Source organism: Cryptotermes secundus, unplaced genomic scaffold (assembly GCF_002891405.2).
Source record: "Cryptotermes secundus unplaced genomic scaffold, Csec_1.0 scaffold468, whole genome shotgun sequence".
Classification (NCBI taxonomy): Eukaryota; Metazoa; Arthropoda; class Insecta; order Blattodea; family Kalotermitidae; genus Cryptotermes; species Cryptotermes secundus.
The window spans coordinates 1,686,876-1,713,652 of record NW_019721526.1 but is presented as its reverse complement, the minus strand read 5'-3'; the positions used below and the strand labels follow the sequence as shown (position 1 = coordinate 1,713,652).

The window sequence follows — 26,777 nt, the reverse complement described above, 5'->3', positions numbered from 1 at the left end:
ATGAAAAATAAAACACTGGGAATCCACAACTGGACTGAAAGAGGCAGAGGGATTTATATCAGGACCCTCTGCCAGAAGAACTAAGGACCTGTTGAAATTAAACAGAGCTCAATTAGGATGGGTGGTAAGACTATTTACAGGACACTGCCACCTAAAAAAAAACCTTTTCAAATTGGGATTGACAGATGACCCCACTTGTGAACGGTGCCTAGAAAAAGACGATGAGTCAGCCCACACACATCCCATGTGACTGTGAGGCCATAGCTTACTTAAGACTTTGTCATCTGGGTCAGTTCTTCACGGAACCAAGTGATTATTATGAAGCCCCACAAATAAAGTCCTACATTTCATTCGAAGTGTAGGATTAATAAAGGGTTAATCCAGAGGGGAAGCACAACAGATCGTTGAAGGTCTCAGTGTGAGGGCCGGATTTTATGGCCCACCTCTTACACACATACACAAAGTTGTGCCCCCTTCGTGTGTAGTTCCACTAGTCGGCCGCGTATCCCTTGTATTGAATCGACAAATATGCAACAGCATAGGATGCATCGACATATGAACTTGTGCAGTGTGGGAACGTTCAGGTAGTGAACAATTGTCTGAGGATGGCATTATAAGGCCGAAACATGTTGCAATTAAATGTGATTTTAATGACAAAAATAAAGGCGAAACTGTGAACGATTTGTGTTGCATTGGAGGCGGAAATGAGTAAAGAAGTAATACATCAACGCAACATGACGCTGAAATATAATAGTATTACAATTAGCTAACTGACAGAACTTCGAGAGAGACGCTTCGAACAATAACAAAGAACAAGGTACACACTCTCTCTCTCTCTAGTAATTCATTTATTTACGGTTTATTTAAAGATATATCAATGGCTCAGACTATATAGCATGAAATGGTCTGATAATTATTTAATAATGAATTAGAAAGGATGTGGAAGGAAGCGACTATGGTCTAACTTGAGGTACCGCCTTGGAATTTGCCCAGAGAGATAAGAGAACCACGCAACACGTCAGTCAGTCAGGTTAGCTAAGCTGAGATGTAGACCCGAATGCTAAGCGAAGTGTCACCCGCTCCGCCGAGAAGCTAGGCGGGCCCTACTTGTAGTACACGGCAGAGGCGCGTTTCGTCACCTTTGTCGCCTTGGTTCCTCGAGCCAGCAGCAGTTGGGATATGCCAGAGTGCATTCGGCAGAAGCGACGGTACGCCACGTCCAGAACAGCAGCTGGACCCACGGCGAGTGCTGTGGGAACACAGGCCAGCGGACAGTGAAGGACACCTACTGTCGTGGCACCGTGCCTGCGGTGTCACGGATCCTACCGTTCATTTAATGTTACGTTTATCCGCAATCTGACGACGCTGTCAATAACTCAGACTATGCAGGAAGGAATAATCGGAAGATAGTGAATAGTGAATAGTGAATTGCCGTGAATATCGAAGGCAGAGGTTGTGGATAAACTTATGGCACAATCTTGGAATTTACCCATGGGATAAGAGGTACAAAGTAAAGTTGTCCCTGTACTTAATTAATTATGACGCCACGAAGACGTATAGGGAGTGAAGGTACAGCTCCACCGTGGTCAGCTTCACGGCCCGGGCTATTTTACCCCCAGTATCAAGTGGACAGGAGGCTGGGTGGGCCCCAGAGCCGGTCTGGACGCTATGAAGAAAAAAACCTTACCTCTCTTAGGAATCGAGCTCCGGCCGTCCAACCCGTAGCCATACCGAGTAAGCTAAGTAAAACCACCTAAAACTTCAATTAGGGCAGTTTGTGTCCGGCCGAGGTTCGAACTAGGAGCCTCCCCCGAATACGAGTCAGAAACGTCACTACTCGAGCCATCTTACTCCGTTTTATATTCTTAACATTATGAAATGACGAACGATGAAATGAGGTTATGTAACGTGATATAATAATCATGGCCAGAGAAATTTCTTTTCAGTGTAATTAGTCCACACATGGGAGCCAATATAAGCCATCATGGGCGGAGACTGTACGAGGGAGGATGATATTAAACTGGAACGTCTGTACATAGTTTGCGAAGTTGGGCTGCGTTAACAACAGGTAGCATCCAAATGTCATTCTTTTGTGACGATGGTTGTGAACATTCAGGTTCCGTAATATAGGAGGAGTCTTTAATCACTTTCATTACTGCCACTTGATTATGAAAGACTCTGTAGACGGATTATACACTCAACATTCATTAATTCACTGTTCGCAGTTTTCGCATATTCGAGGTTCAAACACTGTATTATCATGGACTTTCTTTGAGAAATTTGCTGGGTGTGTCTTTGCGAACTTCACGCAGCTTCTCAGCATCTAACCCATGCGCGATAGGTCACGGGCCCGCCTCGGTTCACGCCCCGCTATCTACCGGCAATGTATCGCTAAGTTAGCGCATTACTTTTGTATTTCCCGCATGTCCCTGCCTCTCAACGAAAGTAAGTGATGTTAGTAGTGTAAATGGCAGCGTAAAAGCTGCGAAGAGAGAAAAAAATTATATGTAATTAATTGCGAAGTTGCGTCCATGACCATGGGCGCTGGCAGGGGGGCAAACCAAGCACCTCCCCTCTGAACTTCTTTTTGGAAAAAAAAAATGATGAAAACAGAAAACTCCATGGCCTGTAGTCCGCAAGCGAAATATACCGACCGAGCGACCGCAGCTTGTCGGCGAAGTTAGTGCCAACTTTTGCGGGTAGAGGGTGTCGCGTGTTCAGCGCAACGGATCTCCACGGCCGTTAATCTCGGTTTTCTTGACCAGATCCGCTATTTCCTTAAAACAGCTCTTCAATTATCCTTACGAGGCTGAGTGGACCCGTTCCAGACCCACTACTTCTCAGAAAATTGGTAGAGCCGGAAATCGAACCCGGGACCTCTGGATCTGTAGCCAGGAACTCCGACCACTAGACCGCAGATGCGGTCCTGAAAATAAAAAGACTATACAAAATATTAACTAACAACAATAAAATTACGTTTAAGTGTTGCGCGATGTATAATCCAATATAGAGACCTACAGCTATAAGAGGATTAATAAACACGTTTGTAAACGGCTTCAGTTAAGTTTATAATCAAGTTTTCTGGCTTTCGCCCCTTTGGAAAAGATCCCAGAGGCGTTATTCGCAGTCATCTCAAAAGCATACCTGGCGAAAACAGAAGTAAGTCCATACCTGGGATTCGTTGGATGGTTAGATAATTCGTCTTTTAGACAGTTAATTAGTAGCTCTACCTTCACGTTCTCTACAAATTTGTTTGACGTAACTCAGAAATTGCAACTTAACACTTATAAACTTTTCGGTTACTTTCACAAACCGGTGTTAACAAGAACCTCTTAACTACCAAACATTAAGTGCAACATGCCTCGTTTTGATTTATCGTGGGTGAGAGAAACGTGAAAAAATTAACTGTGATGCGTATTTTACTGTTAATCTGCACTGGGCTATCACTCAGAAGGTGCGCGCTAATGGAAGTCCATTAGGCACTGCGATATATTCAAGTGCATCAGGACCTACGGTATATGCCTGTGATCTAACCCACCCGCCTATTGTTGCATTGGAGCCAGTACTGAAGAGTTCTTAGCATAGCCGATGTTTGTTTATCCGAAATCCGCCCACACGGCCATCTCGTAATGAAGAGTGTTCTTAGCATCTCGGCATGGAGCATACTTTCGTGAAAGCATTTGCTCAGACTGACCCAAAGTATACTTCAAGCACTATCCGTACAGTGAGAATAAGTACGACTACGTCCGGATTGACGAAATACAGACACGAGGGAACAGTAGCAAGGGCGTCCACAGGTGAAAATGAATTAAAGTTGGAGCTGAACAGGGCCACAAGCCTCATTCGCAAAGAAGCTAGATGATTCATTCGTGAGATATTTATCAACGCAGTACCAAAGGAAGGAAGGAAGGCCATTCTGTTTTGAATCAGATAAAAGCACAGTTATATATGATGAACTAGAAGGATGGGGGAAAAAGGCGAGAAAGCTTCATGCTACTAACCCAGCAATCGTCTGAAGGGGCTTGGCAGAATAATGAAAAATCTCAGGCTGACTGATGCTTCAGCAGAGATACAAACCAGGGACCTCCCAAATTCCACCTAAAACCGTAACTTGCTTAAGAGAGAAGAGGAGGAGAAGAAGAAGAAGAAAGTAGTGACGATGGTGGGTATGTTTATGGTGAATGGTTAGGGTGAAATGATGCCCTCCGACTAGGCTTTACGTGGACTGACAACAAACTTCGTGAACTCGTCGCGATAAAAGTGCTACGTACCTCCTTCCTGAATAACACTGTGGTCGCCTACAAAGTACTACCCTTGGGAAGCTATGCGTCGACGCCAGCGTCTAGTCCACCCTTCAAAACAATTTTCGAACTAGTTTTGTGGAATGACCTTCAGAGCTGCCGCTGATGTCATCAGCGTCATCAAAATGCCTTCCTTGCAATATTTTCTTTATCTTCGGGAACACAAAAAGGTCACTGGAGGCTAGATCTGGTGAACAGGGAGGGTGTTCCAGCATAGTTATTTGTTGACCAGCTAAAAGCTCCCTCACAGACAGTGCCGGGTGAGCAGGTGCATTGTCATGATGCAAGATCCATGAGTTGGCAAAAATTTCGGGTCTTTACCGTCTAACTTTTTCACGCAGCCTTTTCAGTACTTCCAAATAGTAAATTTGGTATGCCAACGTCATAAAACCATACTGAGGTATCTGTCCACTGTTACCACGGCAAGCACACGGTGGCGAGTTCGCGAACTTTATTGTCATACCTCGTAAGTCTATGGAAATATTTCCACGTTGAAAGTGTGAGGGGGGAAAAATACGCCATTTATTTCGACAATTTCTCAAGTCTCGTGTTGTATGTTATAGAAATTTCAGACCGGAAGTGTTCATGATTTTATTTGTTGCGTAGTTCGTCCATCAACGTTTTGCCTCATAACGTATCGTTCTATTAGCGACAGCCTAAACGTGGAACAATAATAGGTTTATGAAACTGTGGGAGACGTTATCGCCGCTAATTCAGCAATCCTCTATTCTGTGAGTTCTTCCTGGAATCTCTTTCATGGCGGTGCCTGTATCTCACTCCATGTAGTCTCGAAAAGCAGGATGCGCAGTTAATAATATATCGGAAAGTATTTGGAAGGAAGTAGTCAGTATTATCCTGCGCATTCGCCTAGCGGAACTGAGTAAAAATACCAAAAATCATAATCAGGACAGCCAATAACCCGGTCGAGATTCGAACAGAGGACTTCCAGCCACGTCAGCCTAATCGGCTTGCGAGTTCTGGAACAAAATATTATACGTACATCTATTCTTGGTTTCCATATCTTTGCTTTCAAATACTTGGATTATTCATCATCGAAATATAAAATGATAAGTAAACAGTGAATTGAAAAGTGTATGGAAGGAGGCGGTGGTGCTGTAATTTTAGAATCCCTACATTTCCTTGGAGGAACTGAGAAAAACTACGAAAGATCACAGAACAGCCAGTGCCTGGGCCGAGACTTGAACTCAGCACCTCCTGAATACGAAGGAGTTGTAACCATTTGAAAGAGACATTAGGTAGTAAATTATTGATTATGCTCCCGGCTCTCGACAGTGCAGTCAGCTGTGCTTGTTGGCATCACTGCATACTGCTAAGGAACTTGTCTTTCATTATAATTATATGCCAGGGCGGGGTTTCCACACTTACAACTTGTAGCAGATGTGGTGGTGACGTCATCCACAACAGTCCAGCAACAGGGACACTCACCTGTAACAAAAAAAAAAACAATAAATGCGTCATTCTACTGTAAATTATTGATTTGTCTTTTTAAGTTCATAGTCAACATATGGGGGTACACTGTTTTGTGTGTGGATGTAAACAGGTTCACAGCGTTACCCCAAATGCAGGTCACACCTTCACACCTATAAATCGTGTACATTTCTCAAGAAAATATCTGCACTAAATCGGCAGAAAAGTAGTTAGTGTCTACAAGGTCTAGCCAGGGCTGTACCCAAGTTCTCTTTCGATGTTAACTGAACTGACCTGCGATCTGTTCCTAGGTCAAGTCTTCCCGGAGAACTGCAACAGTAGGCCTACCATGGTAAACGTTCAGGGGTTATCCTTTCTGCATCATTCCTCCAGTTTATTTGGTACTCTCGAATTTCTTCTATCATATTTAACCCACAGTTCAAAGTGCCAAAAAAAATGCATGACATAAAATAACTTACCTTTCAAACACGAAACTTCAGCAACTGCACTGTTCTATTTTGCGACACAGAGTTTCTACTTCAGTGAAAATTCCTAGAGGAACGTTCCATGAACGTTGCTTCACCTACGGGTTCACCGACAGCAGGCCTACCGACCGAGCGACCGTCGCTTGTCGGCGAAGTTTAGTGCCAACTTTTGCGGATAGAGAGTGTCGCGTGGTTAGTGCAACGAATCCCCACTGCCGTTAATTTCGGGTTTCTAGACCGGATGCCATGAATACATACAGACAGGTAAATCGAATATCCGGTCCATACCTCAAAATAGATCCTTCCATATACCTCAGACTTCATTATGCATACATAATCTGAGAATCTATTTCGTCTTCATTTGAAGATACTGTAACGAATATGACCACCGCTGGGTAACGGTTCGGTAAGCACGTTCCCGCTGCGACAAATAGACGCGGAACAGTCCATTGTTGGACAACGGTTGGGTAAGCATGTTCCCGCTGCAACAGATAGATGCAGAAACGGGCCAACTGTTGCAGGCGCTTTGCCCCGAGTTATAAAAGAGGGTTCGTAAGAGAAGTTGAGTGTTCAGCTGTGGAGTGTTAACCAGCGGACAACGGAAGCTGAAGAAGTGGCCGATTCGTAAATCAGAACCAGGTCAGTCACGGTGGAAGAGAAGACACACGTGGTCCCGTAAGGAGTGGACACTGATTGTGAGCTGTTACAATTGGTTGTGATTGTAATCGAAGTGCCAGTAAATCCAATTATCCAATCCGGAACCCCGGACACGTGACAATATTTAAGTCATGTTGCCGAACACATTTACTCGTTTATCAAATACAGAACAGGATGGAAACCATAAAGATTCGGTCTTATGAGGACGTTCGCACGAGACCGGGACACTAACCAGTCATGTAAACTGTGCTGTTACATCATCCAAACGTAACACTGAAACAAAACATTTGTACGACAGATAACATCTACAGTTGGAGCTGGGTCTCACGAGTTCTTCCCGTAATTCCTTTTTCATTTCTGCATATACAGAGCACACGAAACATAAAACTCACCATAATGTAAAGGTACTTATGTCTTGGTAACACCTTCCTGGTGCTGGTCACAGTAGCCGCGCGGTCTGAGGTATGAACTGTCTTCACTCGCTCGGATGCTGGGATCGAATTGCACTCAAGGCATGGATGTTTGTGTGTGTGCGTTTATTCTGTGTTTGTGTTGTCCTGTGTTTAAGTAGAAGCCTTGCGACGGATATCACTTGTCCAAGGAGTCCTATCGTCTATGAAGAAATGATTACGGAACTGAATAAAAGGCCAGAACCCTGAATGGGCGGGAAGAGCCACTGAAAGAAAAAAATCTTCCGGCTAGCGAGGCGTGGTCTGCTCGTTCACGTCCCAAAGGAGTGTGGTCAGTGGGCAATGTTTCAGTAAGCGATCCATAGGCCGCAGGAATACAGACTGTCTTTTTCAATGGCTATTCCAGCCCACTGAGGGCGCAGGAATACAGAATACGGGGCCATAATTATCCATAATGCTCTCATATACTCTCTCAGCTTCAGCAACGCAGAAAAATTCAACTAAAGAACTAGAATTAGGTTCGTAGAACAATAATGAATGCTCCTCTACGCTATCACGTCCAGACTGTTCGTGGTACCCACCCAGTGTCCTATCCAATGGTTACCTGGTGTTCTTTTCTCTGCAGGGAAAGTAGTCGGGGCGTGAAACTGACCGTTAGTTATTAGTTAGTTATTTTAGAGAAGGTGGGTTTCCCCATGCACCGCGACCAGTTTGATCTATTGTGCTTCCCTCTATGATATTCTACCAGTCTCTTTACCCTACCGATAAATGGTGCGTACCATCAGTCCCGCCGAGCAAGCGAGTTCGGCCACTTGCTTAGCGGTGTCTATAATGCTTCCCCCATCTATCAGAGGCCTTAGAGACTATTGTTGGGCGGGAAACGTCCTGGAATTTGGCTCAGTGATCCCCTTTGGGGATATGAGGTTCTTTTACGTGCCGTAAAGTTACGACACGGGACACACAGCTTAAAGTCCCTCCCGGAGGACTTGTTCCCTGAATTTTTCCGCCCTTAAAAATTCGACGACCTCCGCCGGGTATTTGAACCCGCGTACTACGAGTCATGAGGTGGGAACGTTACCTCTAGACTACGGAGGCCGCTTGAAACTGACCGTTACTTTGGTCATGACGAAAGTTGACTCCATTTCACCTTAACCTTTTACTGCCTCATACACAGCCAATTTTACTGAGATTCTTAAACGCAGTTTTTATTCATCTTTCTATTGAGGATTTACAGAACGTTAGACCAATTTAAAGTCAGACGGAGGTCTATATATAACTAATTTTATACCGGATTCCATGAAGTGTGATCAACTTTGAATTTTATCCGGTCGCATACAGCAGTCGCACCACCGTAAGAATGTGGTCATTGAAACTGAATGACTTCACGACTTTAATAATCTGACGCTACAATCAGAATTTCACTACGCGAGCTGCAACAACAATCATATCATGAACGACGGGGTCAAGTGAGCAGCTCTTCGGCTTCGTATGTGGGAGGTACCGCGTTTTAATCTTGGCCCGAAGACCTGACTACCCTCACTGAGATTGTTCGTTGCTTTCGTCACTCCCTCCAGGCAGTTACCAACACAGTGCCTCAAATTAGGCCACGACCTATTATCTTCACATCCTTTCCAATTCCTTACTAACTAAACCTCGTAGCATTTGATATTATATAATCTAAGCCTGTAGTCAGCGTCGTTAAGCCATAAATAAATAAATAAACATCCGGGGTTCGTGTAGGTCAGAAGACATTATCCATGTGGTAGAAGGAAAAAAGAGAAAGAATACATTTCTGTGACACTGCTTACAAACAGCAAACTCCGTGGCCAGTAGTCGCAACGAACTATACCGACCGAGCGACCGCCGAGTGTCGGCGAAGTTAGTGCCAACTTTTGCGGATAGAGGGTGTCACGTGGTCTGCGCAACGGATCCCCACGGCCGTTAATCTCGGCTTTCTAGACCGGAGCCGCTATTTCCTTGAAATAGCTCATCAATTATCCTCACCAGGCTGAGTGGACCCCATTCCAGACCCACTACTTCTAACAAAATCTTGTAGCGCCGGGAATCAGACCTGGACCTCTGGATCTGTAGCCAGGAACTCTGAACTCTAGACCACAGAGGTGGTCGTGCCACTGCTTACACTTACTTAAAACTAGCAATTGCTAGCAATCCCATCGAATTTGTTTTATGGAGTACTTTACACACCCCTGCCCATGAGTTGAGTGAGGTCTTCTCCCTTGTAACAGAGAGTTATACCTTCAGACACTTAAATGCAACCTGTGTGGGTAAAAGTGATAATAAATTGAGATTTTACGACAATGCGTGCGCCCTGTGTAAATTCAGATTAGACACTCAAAACACGGTATTTGACTTTCACTTGTCTACCTTTTACAGAGCAGCTTCTCCCCCCCCACCACCCTCCAACACCTAACCCCAGTGACCATAAATGCGCACAGTTCAATTTATAGCCATTTCTGATACTCTGCAACGTAGAGGCCAAAGAATAAGTTGGATAGTGACTCACAGCAACTTAGTCGTTATATGAAAGTAGTAAAAGACGGAAAATTAAGAATTATCCACTGATTTGTTATGTCTGCCAAAGCCATTGTATTCGCATTAACCGTGCAAACATGTCTATACTCTGTGAAACGTATACAGCGGGAGTTTCCCTATGTAAAATCGTTCCTACAGCAATAACACGCCCAACTGTTTCTTTGTACTGCGCGAACATACCGTGCCAGTGAATACAATCGTAATGAGGCGACTTTCATTCCGTCAGATCAAGTCCCGAACAGAAACTTTTCTCAACTTTCCTCACACTCCTGACGAAAATGTCGGACTGGAAGATTTACCTCAAAACTGGCCACAACCGCAACCTCTAAAACGTCTCAAGATCCATCACTTTCAGTTACCTGATACACTTCACCGACAAATTTCAGTAGTAGCAGCTGATACAGAGGGATAAAGAGACAGGAGGTTCGAGAAAACTGCACAATGAGGAGTTTCATAGCTTGTACTCTTCGAAACGTGTAATTAGAATGATCAAGTCAAGGAGGGTGAGATGGGTAGGGCATGTAGCACGCATGGGAGACGTGCACACAAAATTATGGTGGCATAACCAGAAGGAAAGAGACAACTATGAAGATCCAGACGTAGGTGGTCGGATAATACTAAAACTAATCTTAGAGACACAGGATGCAGTGGTATGGACTAGATTAATCTGGTTCAGGAGAGGGACCAGTGGAGGGCTCTTGTGAACACGGTAATGAACCTTCGGGTTCCATAAAATGCTGGGATGTGCGACTGGCGACTTCTCACGAAGGGCTTAGCTCTATGGAGTTAGTTAGCCAGCTAACAGAAAAACACTGTGGTTTTAGTCCGCAAGCGAACTATACCGACCGAGTGACCGCCGCTTGTCGGCGAAGTTAGTCCCAACTTTAGCGAATAGAGGGTGTCGCGTGGTCAGAGCAACGAATCCCCACGGTCGTTAATTTCGGGTTTCTAGACCGGAATTAGCCAGCTAATACAATGTATTAATAATGTAATCGAATATCCGACCAGAACTAGTGAGATAACATTATATTTGTTTTCTGCTTCCTGTCAACAGCTGGTAGATTCCTTGCATGATTCGTGCTGTGCGCTCTTCGGCCTCCTCTATTCATAATACATACAATAAATTCAAACTTCAACGTCTGTCCCTGTGTTCGAATATTTAACTTCCCAGACTTGAGGGATTTAAATGAAATTTGGTATCTGGACTCCTCAGCAAAAGGCATTGGCCCAATGTAGGTCCAACTGCTACTTTACATATAAGACAAATAAAACTTCATCGAAGTTCTGAAAAAAAAAAACACACACATATCCATTAAATTCTTTCCATGAAATGCAACAATATCGATTAAGGTACATAATGTTTGATTACTACTATGGCTCTACAGCCCTTTGTTTGATCTTGGCCGCTTTTTCAGTTTCTTGATCCTATACACAGTCGGTAGGACTGCTTGGACGAGGTTATCAGCCCGTCGCAAGGCCTCTACCTTCACAGAACAACACAAACACTGAATAAACGCACAGAAGTATCATGCTCGAGTTGGATTCGAACCCACGATCCTAGTGTTCAAGCGAGCGAAGAGAGTTAATGCCTTAGACTACGCGGCCACTGCGACAGGCAAAGACATGCCAGCAGCATGCGGTGTTGTTCGTAAGCGGTAACCATCAAAATTCTAACCACGGCCAGTGTTGCTTAACTTCGGTGATCGGACGAGATCCGGTGTTTTTAACATATTATGGCGTCTTTAACATTTACTTGTAACAATTTTCGAAAAGTCTGTGGTGAACAACAAACGGAATCTCTCCAGGCTTTATGCTGTGCGATATCTGTTGTACAAATAATTTTGCAGTGATGCTATACGCGGAGAAAGCCAATGAAATAAAAATTGCAAAGAACGCTTTGGAATACAAACAAACACACATTATATGCACTGCAAGCTGGAGCACACAAAATTTTTACTTTACCTGTAACGGTTCAATTCTACTGAATATAACGAACTTTCCGCCCCAATTTTTCCTGGGGGTTCACTTCCCTCAGAAGTATACCAAAAGGTTAGAAATAACTAGGGCCGATCAGAGTGGCGGGGCGGTCTAAGGCATGAAATGGTCTTCGCTCGCTCGAACGCTAGGACCGTGGGTTCGAATCCCACTCAAGGTATGGATGTCTGTGTTTTATTGTGTTTGTGTTGTTCTGTGTGTATCTAGCGGCCTTGAGAAGGGCTGATCCCCGTCCAAGGAGTCCTATCGCATGTGTATAGGATTATGAAACTGAGAAAGGGACCAAGGTCCAACAAAAGGACTGTACAGCCATAGACAGATAGACAAAACTAGGATAGGAATGCACAGAGTAGAGTGAGCGTTTCATAAAGCGAGCAATACCATCATAAAAACAGAACATGTGGCCCGCTTAGAGCGGCAGTTTTCTTCAAGGCTTGGGTGTGTACTGCAGGCTCCCATGTCGATAGTCGCAAATAACAAATTCAATCGAGTCGTTAACTCTTATAGGGCAGTGGTAACTATGAGTACCATAAACATCTGTTAATGTTCAATAATTCGATATCTGTCCCATAAATTTCATTCTCGGAATTGGCAACACCTAAATAGAAAGAGACTTGAAAATAAATGTGACATAACGCCCGAGAGCCGGAATAGTGAAGTCATAATAGACGTTCATTGCTAAGTAACGACTAGGTAAAAGCATTCCCGCGGCAACGAATGCGTAAGCAACAATCGAGTAACTTCCATGTTATGCAACTGCGATGTAAACACGCCTTCCCAACAATAGACTGAGTGTCTTCTTGCGCAGTGCGTCCAAAGTACTTATAAAGAAGAATTCAGTTGAGCAGCCGAGTCAAGTCGAGCTTAGATAACAACCTGCCAGGATATGAACTTGGGAGCAGAGGAAATGAACTAAGTCGAGTCTTCTGAATTGGCAGTTGCAGAATAATGGCAAGAAAGGAATTTGGCCGTACGCGCCAGCCGCCCTTTGCCCCCAGAAATATTCCTGGTGCTCATTTCTATTAGAGGCTGGGTCGATCCCAGGACCACAGTTCGGATGGAAGGATTAGGTAAATTGAAAAATCAAATGACCTCATCGGAACTGACGTTTCGGAAAATCAGAGCACCTTAAGGATGAGACAGCACTTGTAATGTTTCACACGGAGCATAGCGAAATGTATACGCACGATTCTCAATTAAGCTGCATGAGAGTTACAATACTGCCTAATCACAATGTCGCTATGGCCATTCGCACACGTTTTACACGTACGTTCACAAATGGCCGCATTCTTTTTTGTTTTAAACAAACTCAGACTAACGTTTTCGAAGTGTAACTATTGCCTAGCATGTGCCTCCTCACCTCGTGAATTATTTATGAATAAAATTTGACATAAAACCTGTTGTATAATCTGAGATTTCAATGTTCACACGGACCTGATTATCAAGATTGCACCTACTGTAGTTTGAGATGTGACACCGTGTTATCTGGTAGCTGTTTATCAGATGCTTACATCCACCACACTACATGGCCTAACATCCCAGGATACAGTAAATTTCTTGTTCACTTATTTCCACGATACTTTTCCCATCTTCACACAAAGCAGTAGGTTGGAACGCCACAAACACGCGTGGCTTGCAAGCTGGATGAGCACGATTGGGGCCTCGGTAGAACCGGTGGCAATTTTTACATGTTTTCGTGCTTTTTCTCAGACTTTCCACGCCGATTCTGGGACAGCACCCAGAAACATGTCTCCCTACAAGACCACTTTCTCACGTCGCTTTGAAGCCGATGACAACCGCCACAGTTGATAAAGCGTCGAATGACAATCATTCAAGTACAATGTCCTTTACACATCGGCATGAGAGGCGAGCGCATCACGACTTGAATTAATCTTCTGATGTGTCTGTGTGTGTGTGTGTGTGTGTGTGTGTGAAACTAACAGCATAATCTGATTTAAGGTCAATGAAGATTTCGAGTAATAAGCAAAAATATACTGTAGCTGTTAACAGTGTTAACGGTGGTTTCTGTTCTGTTTGCGATTATACGCAATATAATTTCCAACCCAGTATGAAAAACTATGAATATGTTTTCGCATTTCCAATTAGCCTTACAGTTGCAGAACGTAAAGGTAGAACTTCCTAAGCATAAGACACCAGATCAACAAGACATGAAGGGCGATAGAAATATAGGTCGCCATATTAAAAAAAAAAAAGGTAAAGCTATCCCTGTAACAGGCCGTGAAGGCCCATAGGGTTGTGAGACGACGAAGCTCCCACAAGTTCTCTAAGCAATCAGCTCACAGATGGCGGTAAGGCTGGCCTTACGCGCCGCCGCTCTTTACCTCCCATGAAAATTCATGGCACTCATTACTGCTAGAGGCTGAGTCGACCCCAGGGCCATAGTACAGCTGGAATGATTAGGTAAATTGAAAAAGTCCAACTCATTGGACAGATTTCGTCATACGACGAAAGAAATATCACAAAGAAACAGGTGCACAATTTTAGACGATCAGCGTCACGCCCCGGCCGCTTTTTCTCCGGGGAGGTAGGATAGGAGGCTGGGCCCCAGAGACGGTGTGGACGACGTGCAGAAGAGAAAATTCTTGACCCTACCGGGACTCGAACTCCGACATCTCGGGTCGTCCAGCCCGTAACCAGTCGTTATACCGACTGCGCTATCCCAACTCGCTGACATTAGGGAAATTAAAAATAAGTTACAGGGTGAATAGCCTCCAAGGACATAGTTAACATGCTATGATCTAGTGAGATCTATTCGGGCGAGTTGCTCGGAATTTATGAGGGCTAGGAGCACTTGTATTCATATCGACACGATGCTATCATCCATGTTTACAGAATTCGAAGGTGCAACTCAGACTATACCAGAGGAGGGAACCGGGCCAGCGATTAGGCAGCGGCTGACTCCACTGGCTACCTAATTACGGGTAAGGCTAGTAGTTGGAGCAACGAGACCTCCTTTCTCCGTCGAGCCCACTGACCTTGTGAAGGCTACAACGAAGCGGCCTCCCCAGCAAGGGGCTCAGGGGGCGTGAGAATCAGTACCGAGATGAATGTAAGTCATCTTCAGATGTCAGAGCGTCAGGTGTAGCCTGGAGTAGACGCCGGCGATGCTGCCACGGGATAAGAGAATCTAGAACTAACCGTACAATGAGAATACGTTCACTGGAAACATGCAGCTTATGCTAAAGAAGCACGTATCAGGTTTCCCCAGAAACATTTCATCCGTTGTTTTATTTCTCTGCTATTTTGTACAAGGGTTAGAACGGGCCGTGTCATAGCTCAGGAGGTTAGTCGCCGGCTTCCCACTTCTCAAATGTTTTCCTGATAGGCCTATTAGGCTTAAAATACTTGCAACTGATATGCTTTCTTCAAGGTAAGAGAATGGGGTTCACTAAAACACAAAATAATTGATAAATTACTTACTTACGGAGCTGAGCCCTTCTTGAGGAGAAACCAAATCTGCAGCTACTCAAGAATCCGAAGGTTCATTACCGTGTTCGCAAGAGCCCTCCACTGGTCCCTATACTGAGCCAGATCAATCCAATCCATACCATCCCATCCTATCTCTCTAAGATCCATTTTAATATTGTCCACCCACCTATGCCTTGGTCTTCCCAGTGGTCTTTTTCCTTCTGACTTTCCCACCAACATCCTATACGCATTCCTTTTCTCCCAATTCGTGCTACATACCTTGCCCACCTCATTCTCCTTGACTTGATCATTCTAATTATACTTGGAGAAGAGTACAAGTTATGAAGCTCCTCATTATGCAGTTTTCTCCAACCTCCCGTCACTTCATCTCTCTTCGGTCCAAATATTCTCCTCAACACCCTGTTCTCAAACACTCTCAGTCTATGTTCCTCCCTTAACGTCAGACACCAAGTTTCACACCCATACAATGGATAAATTACTGTACAATATCTAGGAAAGTGCAATAAGACACCGGTTTCTGAAAGATATAGTAAGAAGTTCCTTCTGGGGCTATTCTCCCCTTCAGCAGCAAACGCAGTTTCCTGGAAATTCTGTCAGACAGTATTTCAATCCTCAAACACTGTCTCCTCCACGACGCTGTGCTCTGCACGGCGTACAACCAAAGATGATTAATAATAAAAACAGGAATCAGGACAAAGGAGGATCATGTGCGAGATGCACAGGAGTTATGACTGTGAAGGTACGAAAGTACCTCTTTTTTCGGCTCAGGTTCAAACCTCAGGCAGTCCACACGTGGGATGGCACCGAAGTTGGGTCAAGGGGTCTTTTAAGTGGAACAATGAAGAGATCAGATCTGTCCGATATTGACTTTGCCCGTAAGTTAACTCTGATATTATAAATGGATTTTGCTCATTTTCTTCGCAAGGTACAAGTCCCTTTCTTTAAATAAAGACGAGCTTTCCTCGAACAATCTGACAGACAGATCAGCAGTGCATATATCTTATCTGGCCTGTGTTATGCAGTTCAAAGGTTAGAGCTTGAGACCGAATATACCGACTGCGGGAAGGCTGTTTGTTCCTTCAGTTGCATAAGTGTTTGTTGCAAGTCCAGCTGCATTTGAAAACAAGCAAGTGCAATTATTGAAACGTCTGAAGCCTTACCCACAGGTCACGTGTCTCTAAAGGAGCGAGTGATTGGATTCTGATTACGATCATACTTTTGTGTGAGTTTATCATCACAGCTAATCAGCATACTAACTGCCATTTGCGGATTCTCCTACCGAACTGTCACCCACGAGGGCAAAACTGCGACTAGGAAGGGAGAGGCAACGGGGATTTCAATGCATACTGGCGTTTTAAAGCCTGTGAAAAGTTGTAAATACTCGTAGGTATGCCAGAAAATCTTCCTTGTTCGAGGTACCATTTATAAGGCTATAGTTATAACCGATCCATGCAAGTGGGGGCATTTAAGAGTAACCAATAATCTGACAACGCAGTAATCTTAAACTAGGGGCTATGGAAACTCACATCATGCGATACTTCATAATTAGCAACGTTAACGTATTACTGTTTCAGTATTTAATAGAGGTTTCTCTGGCCAACAGCACATTATCGCGTCTTATATCATTATGTTTGGGGTTTCATCCTTGTTCTGGCAACGTTGTTACATGACACGTAAGGGATAGAGAAGAAACTGATAAAAATCAATTGTAGGTAACCTGATACGACGGCCATGGCGTCATGTGAAAAAGTAAAAAAAAAAAAGTAATGCTATCCCTGTAACAGGCCGTGAAGGCCCATAGGGTTGTGAGACGTTGACGGTCCCATATTATCTAGACAATCGGCCCAAAGATGGCGGTAAGGTTGTCAGCCTTACGCGCCGGCCGCGCTTTACTCCCCAGGGAAATTATTTAATTAATTCCTGGTACTAATTTCTGTTAGAGGCTGAGGCGACCCCAGGGTCATAGTTCGGCTGGAAGGATTAGGTCAATTGAAAAAAATTCAATGACCTCATCGTGACTTGAGCCCGCGACCTTCCGGCTTGTAGCATAGTGCCTCAACCAACGAGCCCCCAAGGCGTCATGTGAAGTTAACATTAAAATGCATTCTCGAGTGCAATGTGGGGATACGTAGTACAACCATAAAAAGGTAAAGCTGTCCTTGTAACAGGCCGTGGAGGCCCGTAGGGTTGTGAGACGTCGATGCTCCCACAATTTCTACACAATCGGTTCACAGATGGCGGTAGGTTATCAGCGTTACGTGCCGTCCGCCTTTTACTGGCAGGAAGAATCCTGGTACTCATTTCTATTTGATGATGAGTCGACCCCAGGGCCATAGTGCGGCTGGAAGGACTAGGTCAACTGAAAATTCCAATGACCTTATCGGGAATCGATTCAACCACTCTCCGATTTGTAGCATAGAGCCTCAACCAACTACGCTACAGCAGGCCCCACGAAATGCAACCATGACAATGTGCAATGGCAGTGAAGTGACAGTGGTGAATCTCCAGTCTGATGAATAGCTCGTATTTGTACATGCGCACTAAGATGCAAACTCTGACACCTCGTCAGCCTCAGCAAAGTGGGGTGAGGGATGAATGGTCACATCAAGTTTCACACAGATTAATTTTCCGTGCCTTGTAGCTACTTCCCACATTTACTCCACAAATGCAACCCATTTCTCGAGGCCCTCATTCTACAACCTCGCCATACTGAACGCTAAGGCTGCCCAATATGCACGCAGAGGGGGGCGATTCTCATTCGGATTGTCCATGGCCCCAAAACTTGGCGCCGATAATTTTGATTTTCTCATATTATTCATGATGGTCACCGCGTCTGTAGTCTAGTAGTCAGAGTTCCTGGCTACTGTTCTAGAGGTCCGGGTTCGATTCACGGCGCTACCAGCTTTTCTGAGAAGTAGTGGGTCTGGAACCGGGTCCACTCAGCCTGGTGAGGATAACTGAGGAGCTATGTATTTCGAGAAAATAGCGGTTCCGTTCTAGAAAACGAATTTAACGTCCGTGGGGATTTTTTTATTGTAGAAAAAAATTGTAAATACAAAGAAGGCCAATTCAATGCCCATCCGGCCTTTTGTAGCACATTCCTATAAATATTTTATTATCTATCTTAAATCTGAGAGTGTACTGTTAATAATCAGTGTAATTACTTCTTTTCCTTTTCTTATATATCTATTTTATATAAATATAGGAATGCTGTTTACGAAGTAACAGACGCCTGGCAGAAATCTTTTTTCTTCTAGCCGTAAGAGTTCTATGACTGACTTTGGGTATTCTTTTTTGGTGTTCTCAGACAAAATGTCCAGTCCGTGGGGATTCGTTGCTCTGACCACGCAACACCCCCTATCCGCTAAAGTTGGCACTAACTTCGCCGACAAGCGGTGGTCGCTCGGTCGGTACAGTTCGTTTGTGGACTAAAACCACGAAGTTTTCTTATTCATGATGGTCGCATTTGTGGGTTGCTGGTTTAGAACGTGTATGGGTTTTAAATATCTTCAATCTGAGCGTCATTAAATTTCTCAGGTTTTATCTTACGACACAGACGCGCCGGTTTTGTTTTGGCTGAACTGATGTGACAAACTCAAAACTCGACATATTCAGAAACGTACTTAAGCACTGCTTCTAATCGACTGATAAAGACAAATGCTTTTTAGTCACTATAATCGATCTCTCGGCCGAGAATCAAACCGATGCGTTACCTTGCATTTGGGCCGCGCCATAGCTCAAGCGGTTAGTCGTTGGCTTCCCACCGCGGCGGCCCGGGTTCGATCCCGGTTCTGGTCAAGTGAGATTTGTGGCGGTCAAAGTGGCGCTGGGGCAGGTTTTCTCCGAGTACTTCGGTTTCCCTTGCCAATCTTCATCCACCAACTGCTCCACAATCACCCTCACCTATCTGGAGCTGGTACTATAAGCCAGAAGTGGCCGCAGTACAAGGGACTTAGTCCCACCCCACTAGCATAAAAAAACCTTGCATTAAGCACGCGCTTATTAAATGTCCCTAAGTTTGGCATTCAGTGACATTCGAGAACCTCGGAACTGTAATCAGCGGTGTTGAAATCCGAGCAGGGTTCTTGGATTATCCACTTCACCACGTTCAGATCGTCTCAAATATCCATGCACCCTATCCACTGGATAGAAGCTATTTCTGCGGGCGGTGAAGGGGGTAGGGGGAGTGAAATGGCCAGAGCGTGAAGTTGACAACTCGCCTGTGTCTACTACAGAGTCTACAACAACTTCCCACGCCTTCTGACACGATGCAAGCAGAATACAAACTTCTACTTCAGTAACTGGACATTTCTACACTGTACAGTGAATGGAAAATTTTATTACGAAATAAATCCACTCCACAAATAAGTTCTTAACACAAAACCTATCCACAACACTTCTTTGGCACCGGCCTAGACAATACAGGATGTGAGCCTCTTTAAGTTGAAGCCCTCAATTTGAATGTTCTATGATAATTATTTCCAAGGTCCAGCCAACGACTGTTCTCTCAAGGTCCACGAATAAATGAATTTTCAATGCCAATCTCAGGTCCTCGATTTCAGTTCCGATAAATTTCTAACTGGAGTCGCGATCTCTTTTGTTGAGGGTAGGCTGAACTCAAAATTGCAGTGTTTTACGAATGAAGCAGCTTAACAAGGTCAAACGATTCACTAATTTGTATTCTCCTCTATTATTCTTTTTTTTTATTGTCGTCTTCCTTCGTTGCCTCTGCCTCATTCCAAGGCCTGTTTCGGAACATGAAATCAGGACCTTGCGTCGTCACCGTTTCGGTCTATACAACGATTCTGATTAGCCTTCCCATGCTGCTATTGTTTAGAAGAACTGATTACTTGGTTCCGCCCGAATATTTTCAGGGAAACATAAAATTGGAGCCAGCAGAGTTCAGCCAGTATAGTGACTAGTCTAGGGGCTGAGCGACGGCGGAATCTGGGTTTGATTCTCGGCAGACGCAAAAGACTTTCCCTTTCCACAATGTCGGAGCCCGCTGAGGTCCAACTAGCCTCCAGTCTAACGGGGACCATAAAAGGGATATTCCCCCATACGGCTAGGGCGTGGAGCTCATCACCCATCTCTCTCTAGTACACAGATTAAGGTGGAGTTATGTGTGCACCCCCACCCCTTACGTCTCCTTTAAAGTGTGAACCTATTTAAGCACAATGACTTTACAATTTTACATGCACTTATCAATTCTTTTTTCGTGATACCAAAATTATTATCTGCAAGGAAAAACGTACGACCGATGTGCCACAGTCTACGGCTAAGAAGTAGGGATGTACTGTTACCTTGTTCGTAAGAAGCGAAGTGCTAACTATGGTGATCAAGGCGACTTCGAAGTGGACAACAAAGTTTTTTTGATTCACATCAACCCCGACGTCCTTTGCATAAAGTGTATGAAATTAGCGCTTAAAGGAAATGTTTGTCTGTCCATAATCTTCATCTTCAAACACGGATCTCTATAACAATTTGCTATTCGCAGTCTACAATAAAAATATCGGGTGATTTCATTTTTGCCCGTAATTAAATATTGTATCACATTCCTGTTGTATGCAAATTTAAAAATAGTAATTTACCTGTATTATAAACTTTCATACATGTTTTTATATACTGATTTCTTTAAAACCTAAAATCCCATCGGGAATCACTAAATTCTGGGCTCTATCCATCCTTTAATATTCTAAAAACAATCTCTTTTTGAATACCAGACGATGGACAAGTCCAGAAATTCAGGAATCCTGTGCATAATACACCAACGTCACAACTCGTTTTAGAACTGATCTATAATCCTAATTCAAAGTAATTTTCGATATGTTATACTCGTAGGTCTATATTTGCAATGGAAGTCGGTTACGACTGTGTAATTACTTGTTCTACTTGTTAGATTTATACGTGTACATGTAGTGGTTCCACAATATTCGCACGCTTGTGCGTGTAATAAACGAACACCACGACGAAAGGGCGATGCATCTTGCATCTTCACAACGCGGAGGGCACCGATACCTGATAAAAAAATAAACAGAAACATATCATAAACAAAGCTTCCCTCTTCATTCCAGTCACAAAAAGCTTAGTGGATTTTAGTTCACGGATAAAGTAAGCCAAAGGTTGGCAAACTTTCTCTCTTGGTACTTGTTTCTGTCTCTATGAGGTAGCGTAGTAACTTGAAGCACTACGCTACAAGCCAGCAAGGTCGCGGATTCGATTACCGATGAGTTCACTAGATTTCTCAATTGACCTAACCCTTCCAGCCGTCCTATGGCCCTGGTTTCGACTCAGCCTCTAACTAAAATTAGTACCAGGAATGTTCCTGGGGGTAAAGGGCCTGCGCGTAAGGCTTGACAACCTCACCTCCATCTGTGAGCAGACTGTGTAGAAAATGCTGGAGCCTCGACGTCTCAGAACCCTACGGACCTCCACGGCCTGTTACCTTGTACATTTTTTCTTCATTGCGGGTTAACACAAAAGGACCAGCGGGCCGCCGGTTACTGACCATTACTGCCCTACACTACGGAGATCAAATCTGGTTCAGTGTAATGGATGGGATTATTAGCGGCATACTGTCAGCTTCAAAATGGCGGCGATCGTCGCATCCCATCCTCTCCCATTTCACTGTTCCGGTTCTCATCGGACGCTACGTAATTTTGGTGCAGAGGGAGACTACCTTGGCACAAGTGTTCTTCCGCAGTGCCTGTGGGTAATGTTGCCACTCCTTCCGCTTCTGTCGAAGCAAGGCCCGAGGCCTCGGTTTCCCGGGTTTCGAAATCTCACTTTTAAGGTCCGGCCACACAGAGCGCTACGTACGCTATGTTCGGCTATGTTCGCTATACGAAGAGAAAAATTTCTCCCTTTATTGTCAGTGTGATTGGCCACACAGACTTCCATACGCTGTGTCGCAGAGTGTACACAGCGCACGTAGCGTACGTAGCGTACGTAGCGAACATAGCGTAGCGCTCTGTGTGTCCGAACCTTTAGACTTTTGGTAAGACTTCTTGAACGGATCATCGGTCGGTCGCGAGACAAAAACACAAATACAGAAGAAACGATCAAATACATTCACGAGACCAACGAGATTCGAACACATGATCTCATTTTCCGAGCGGCAGAAAATAGAACACACCTCAGACCCTGAGGTCACTGTAATGCAAGAACGCTGAGATTATTGCCTTAAAATATATCACGATCATAGCTTTCAACATCTTCTCCATGTTCACACATATCCTAATCATGGTAAATATCCTATCCAGATTATACATCGTTGTCAAACACAAAAAGACACGTGACTTTATCACGTGACAGACCGAGTTAAGTAACTGTGATCGCGTCTCATTAATCCTGAACCAATTCACAGCACCTTGGCTTGTCGCGCCTAATACAAAGTCATCACAGAAAACTATCTATCTGCCATAATCACTGTAAAAACTATCATTACAACACCTATTATAGTCGTTAGCACCAACAAACTCCCTACCGACTTGCTCTCTATACTAATTTGCCTGCAGGCCAGTATTACTGAACACACTTAACAAGACTGGTCTGGAATTTGAAACAGTTCAGTCCTGTGACTTTCTTCGGCCAGTCGTGCAAAAAGTTTTTACACAACTGTTGTATTACTCGTACTCCTGCTGCACATGAAGGGGAGACAGCAGGTTAGCCAAAGCAGCCGGGTTTTCTCAGAGTACTTCTGTTTTCCCCTACCAATTATCATTCCACCAATGCTGCATAATCATCTAACATCATTCCCATCATCCGTAGACTGTAGATTAATGTCCATCTTAAGAGTAGTGAGTGCCAAGGGAATAAGTTTCACCACATCATCATAAGCAGCTAAGGTGCGGTATGTCTGTCTCGTGTTCCAATTATGGCCGAGTTTCGCTTCTCGTCCTTTTGAACTACATGAATACAAGTATGGAATCTCAAACAGCCTGGTGTGCAAGCCCTCCTAACTCACAGGCCGAGTTACAATTATTATTATTGATAATCGTGGTGGTTCCACATTATGTGGGTCCCTTGTCACCACGGCATGGCGCGTCCTCAGGTTGTGGATGGAGGAGACGGCCCCCAGTTTTGGAGGGAAGCTGTGAATATTCAATATTGAATAAGCAGTCGCGGACAGCCGACAAGGGGTGGTCCTCCAGCTTGGGGGTTGGGCGTGAGGCTAACAACTCATCGCCGGAAAAAAGTAAGCTTGTTACGAAATATTTCAATTTCAGTATTAGTGATTAGGTTCTAAAAAATCTACACCCCAAAATGTCGTTAAAGTATACACCACACAACGCACATTGTCCAAAATGTTGTAATTATAATGGATCAACTACTGCCAAAGAACTTCTAAGAACCATCAACCTTTTTTTATTAATTCGCTTGGGGGGGGGGAGTCCAGCTGGGTCCACTCGGTACGGCGACCACTGATTGGCCTATTGTACCTGCCCCGAGTGATTATGATGATGGAGAATTTGGTGGAATGAAGACTGGCAGGGAAAACCGAAGTACTCGGAGAAAACCCGCCCCAGCGCCACTTTGTCCATCACAAATCCCACTTGACCAGACCCGGGATCGAACTCGGGCCGCCGCGGTGGGAAGCCAGCGACTAACCGCTTGAGGTATGGCGCGGCCAACCATCAAGCTTAGTAAACTGTATTAATTTTGTATGATATTCTCCAGGCTCGGTATGTAGGTCGGAATTTTTCGTTATTCCTTCAAGGAATCGCGCACGAATGAGCGTAGCCCACGGCCGCTTCAAGTACGACCAACAAGTATTCACCAGAGCCGCCACAACCACGGTTTCGTCACACTAACACCAAAAGGAGAAACGAGGTTATTTACTGAACAAAAACACATGCATAATAGCCATTCATGTCGAATCCAATCAGAGATCAGAAAGGAAGGATAGCCAGTCATCGTTGTCGTCGTCATCATCATCATCATCATCATCATCATCACCACCGTCATTCACATACATACTTCGGTCTTCTGGGTTATGAACCATGTACCATAGTCCGAGAAGTGTCGTACATACATAGGTAGGTAGAAGCGTAGCCACGTTTCGCCGTAACACACTGCCTCCATATTCACTTGTGCCCTGAAGATGGAAGCAATATATTCCTTCGAAAAGTTGGTAGCCACCCACGACATTACATAGTGCCAGAACCCATACCATAATAATGTGGTACGCTGACCCGTTGCTAGGTAATGGCCGCAACAGATTCATAACACGCAACAATGGAGTAACTGGCAAGCTGTCTTCTCTACGTGCGATAGCTACGTGACGAAACAATAGAACTGTTGAGAGAGGTGTTTTCCTTGCTGTCCATAACGAAGCTATATAACGAGGAACAGGTGTGATTACGAGAGTCTAAGAGTCTTGAGACGCAGTTAGAAGAGTATGAGTTAGTTGTGAGACAGTCGTCAGCCGGTAAGGACGTCAACACGAAAGCTGAGGAAGCTACGGCGTTGAAAGCCGTTACCAGGCGACGACCGGTGAAGATACTGTAGACTGAGAAGACTTATTGCATGCTGTAGTGAACTGTAGAGTGTGTGAATAAGCGAGAGAGCTATAGTTACTAGTTGTTACGATCTGTAAGTGTTAAATAAATCCAATTACCATTCCAAAACCCCATCTATGGTCACTCATTCACGTGACAATGTAAAATTCCACTGTCGTGATCTACCATAAACACGGAGGCAGCGGAATCCTCCGAAATGCTGATACCAACCTTTCAGTTATTTAGGACCACTTTCTGTAATCTTAACATGCTCAAAGAGTCCAAAGGTATTCTCTGTTCTTAAATAGAATTTTGTAAATTAAAAAAAAAGTTATGCAAGAATCGACCTCCTTAGACGGTTTCAATTTTGTATGAAATACATATTTAACGACCTTCAAAAAGTAATGCTTATGCCCTTACATAAAGTTGACAGTAATGATAGGTGCCTAGCATTACAAAATAGCGAATTACTATAGCCCTGGGATCGACTTGGCCTCTAACAGAAATGAGTACCAGGAATCTTCCTGGCTGACAACCCCACCGCCATCTGTGAGCCGATTGTGTAAAAAATGTGGGAGCCTTGATGTCTCACAACCCTATGGGCCTCCACGGTCTGTTACAGGGAAGTTTTACATTAGAAAGTGGTTTGAGGTTGAACTAGCAAACAGAGGGAATGATACGATATAACCTTTCAATAATGTATTATTCTTCCTCGCGTTAGAAACTACCATGAAGAATGTTACCCGTTCCATTGCACCAACTCGAAGCAGCGTGAAACTTACAACACGGAAAGTAGAGCTGCATAAAATTATATCTAATCCCTTGAACACTGTTGAACTTGAGACGGATACACGGCCGCAAATTATTTCCTCGTAAGGCCTTTTCGGGCTGTACAGTAAGAATACGAACAGAATGTCTAATTACACCTGATATTAATTACCGTTTATGAAACTTGGGACTGTAAAGCACCAATGTATAACGCAACAGAACTGGACTAACGAGTTTTAAGGAATTGCTGTTCTCCGGGATGGGACGCCGTGTAGTTTGCTACCTAACTTCCAGCCACTGATTCTTCAGAATTCGCTCTGCTCTTATCAGGAGAACGAGGGGGCAAATCCCGGGAACCTTCTGAGAGAATGCTTTCTCCTTATCTTACCATGACGAATGTGCTGTCTGGCCTGTACCCATTCAGAACTAACTCTGAAACTTGAATCTTACAGACAACTGACATGATACCTTGGACGGTGGGATTCGAACCCATGATTCCAATGTCTGAGAGGGCAAAGACATCTCGTGTATTATATCGCGCGGCAACTGTGACAAAAAACGTTTATTCTGATATTAAAAAGGCAAAGCTATCCCAGTAACAGCCCGTGGAGGCGCATAGAGTTGTGAGATGTTGAAGGTCTCACATAGACAATTGGCTCACAGATGATTGTGAGGTCAGCTTACTAGCCTGAGGCCCTTTACAACCAGGAAGATTCCTGGTACTCATTTCTGGTAGAAGCTGAGTCAACCCCAGGCCATAATACGGATGGATTAGGTCAACTGAAAAATCCGATCATCTCATCGGGAATCGAACCCGGAACCTTCATGCTTGTATCACAGGGCCTCAACCAACTGCGCTACCGCGGTCCCTTATTCTGAGAATATGAAATACATAAATACACAGTGTGAGAAAAATGCAGAATCTGGTATACAGCAGTTTCCGCTGTGTTTTAATGCGTTACAGATTACTGTTTTCTGGAATGTGGCTGTCGTGTGGCTTCGTGGACAGGAGGTTCCTCCGATACGTTGGTACCGATCTACCAACTATGCGGCGTCACATTCCACAAGACAGTATTTTTCATGGTCACCAACACAAGAACTCTAATTTAAGGTGTTTCAGTTTACAACCTTGTATACGACTTTACAGAAATAATTTGTATTTCTCAACTGCAACGAGCAGACACGTGGTTTAACAGCCAGCATGACAGACGGGCATCGCCTTCCTAACGA

The 26,777-nt window shown here is 44.3% G+C and overlaps 1 protein-coding gene across 2 annotated transcripts in view; it reads right to left on the bottom strand.

Annotated features, from left to right (window-relative positions):
* LOC111875550 (Krueppel-like factor 12) overlaps nt 1-26,777 on the bottom strand; it is a 494,889-nt gene that overhangs the window by 327,545 nt on the left and 140,567 nt on the right. Inside the window, exon 2 of one of the 2 annotated variants that reach the window (XM_023871887.2) lies at nt 5,688-5,747. The exons of the other annotated variant lie outside the window; for it this stretch is intronic. Coding sequence (XP_023727655.1) covers nt 5,688-5,747 — 60 coding nt within the window. The remainder of the gene's footprint in view (nt 1-5,687; nt 5,748-26,777) is intronic. 2 annotated transcript variants of the gene reach the window in all.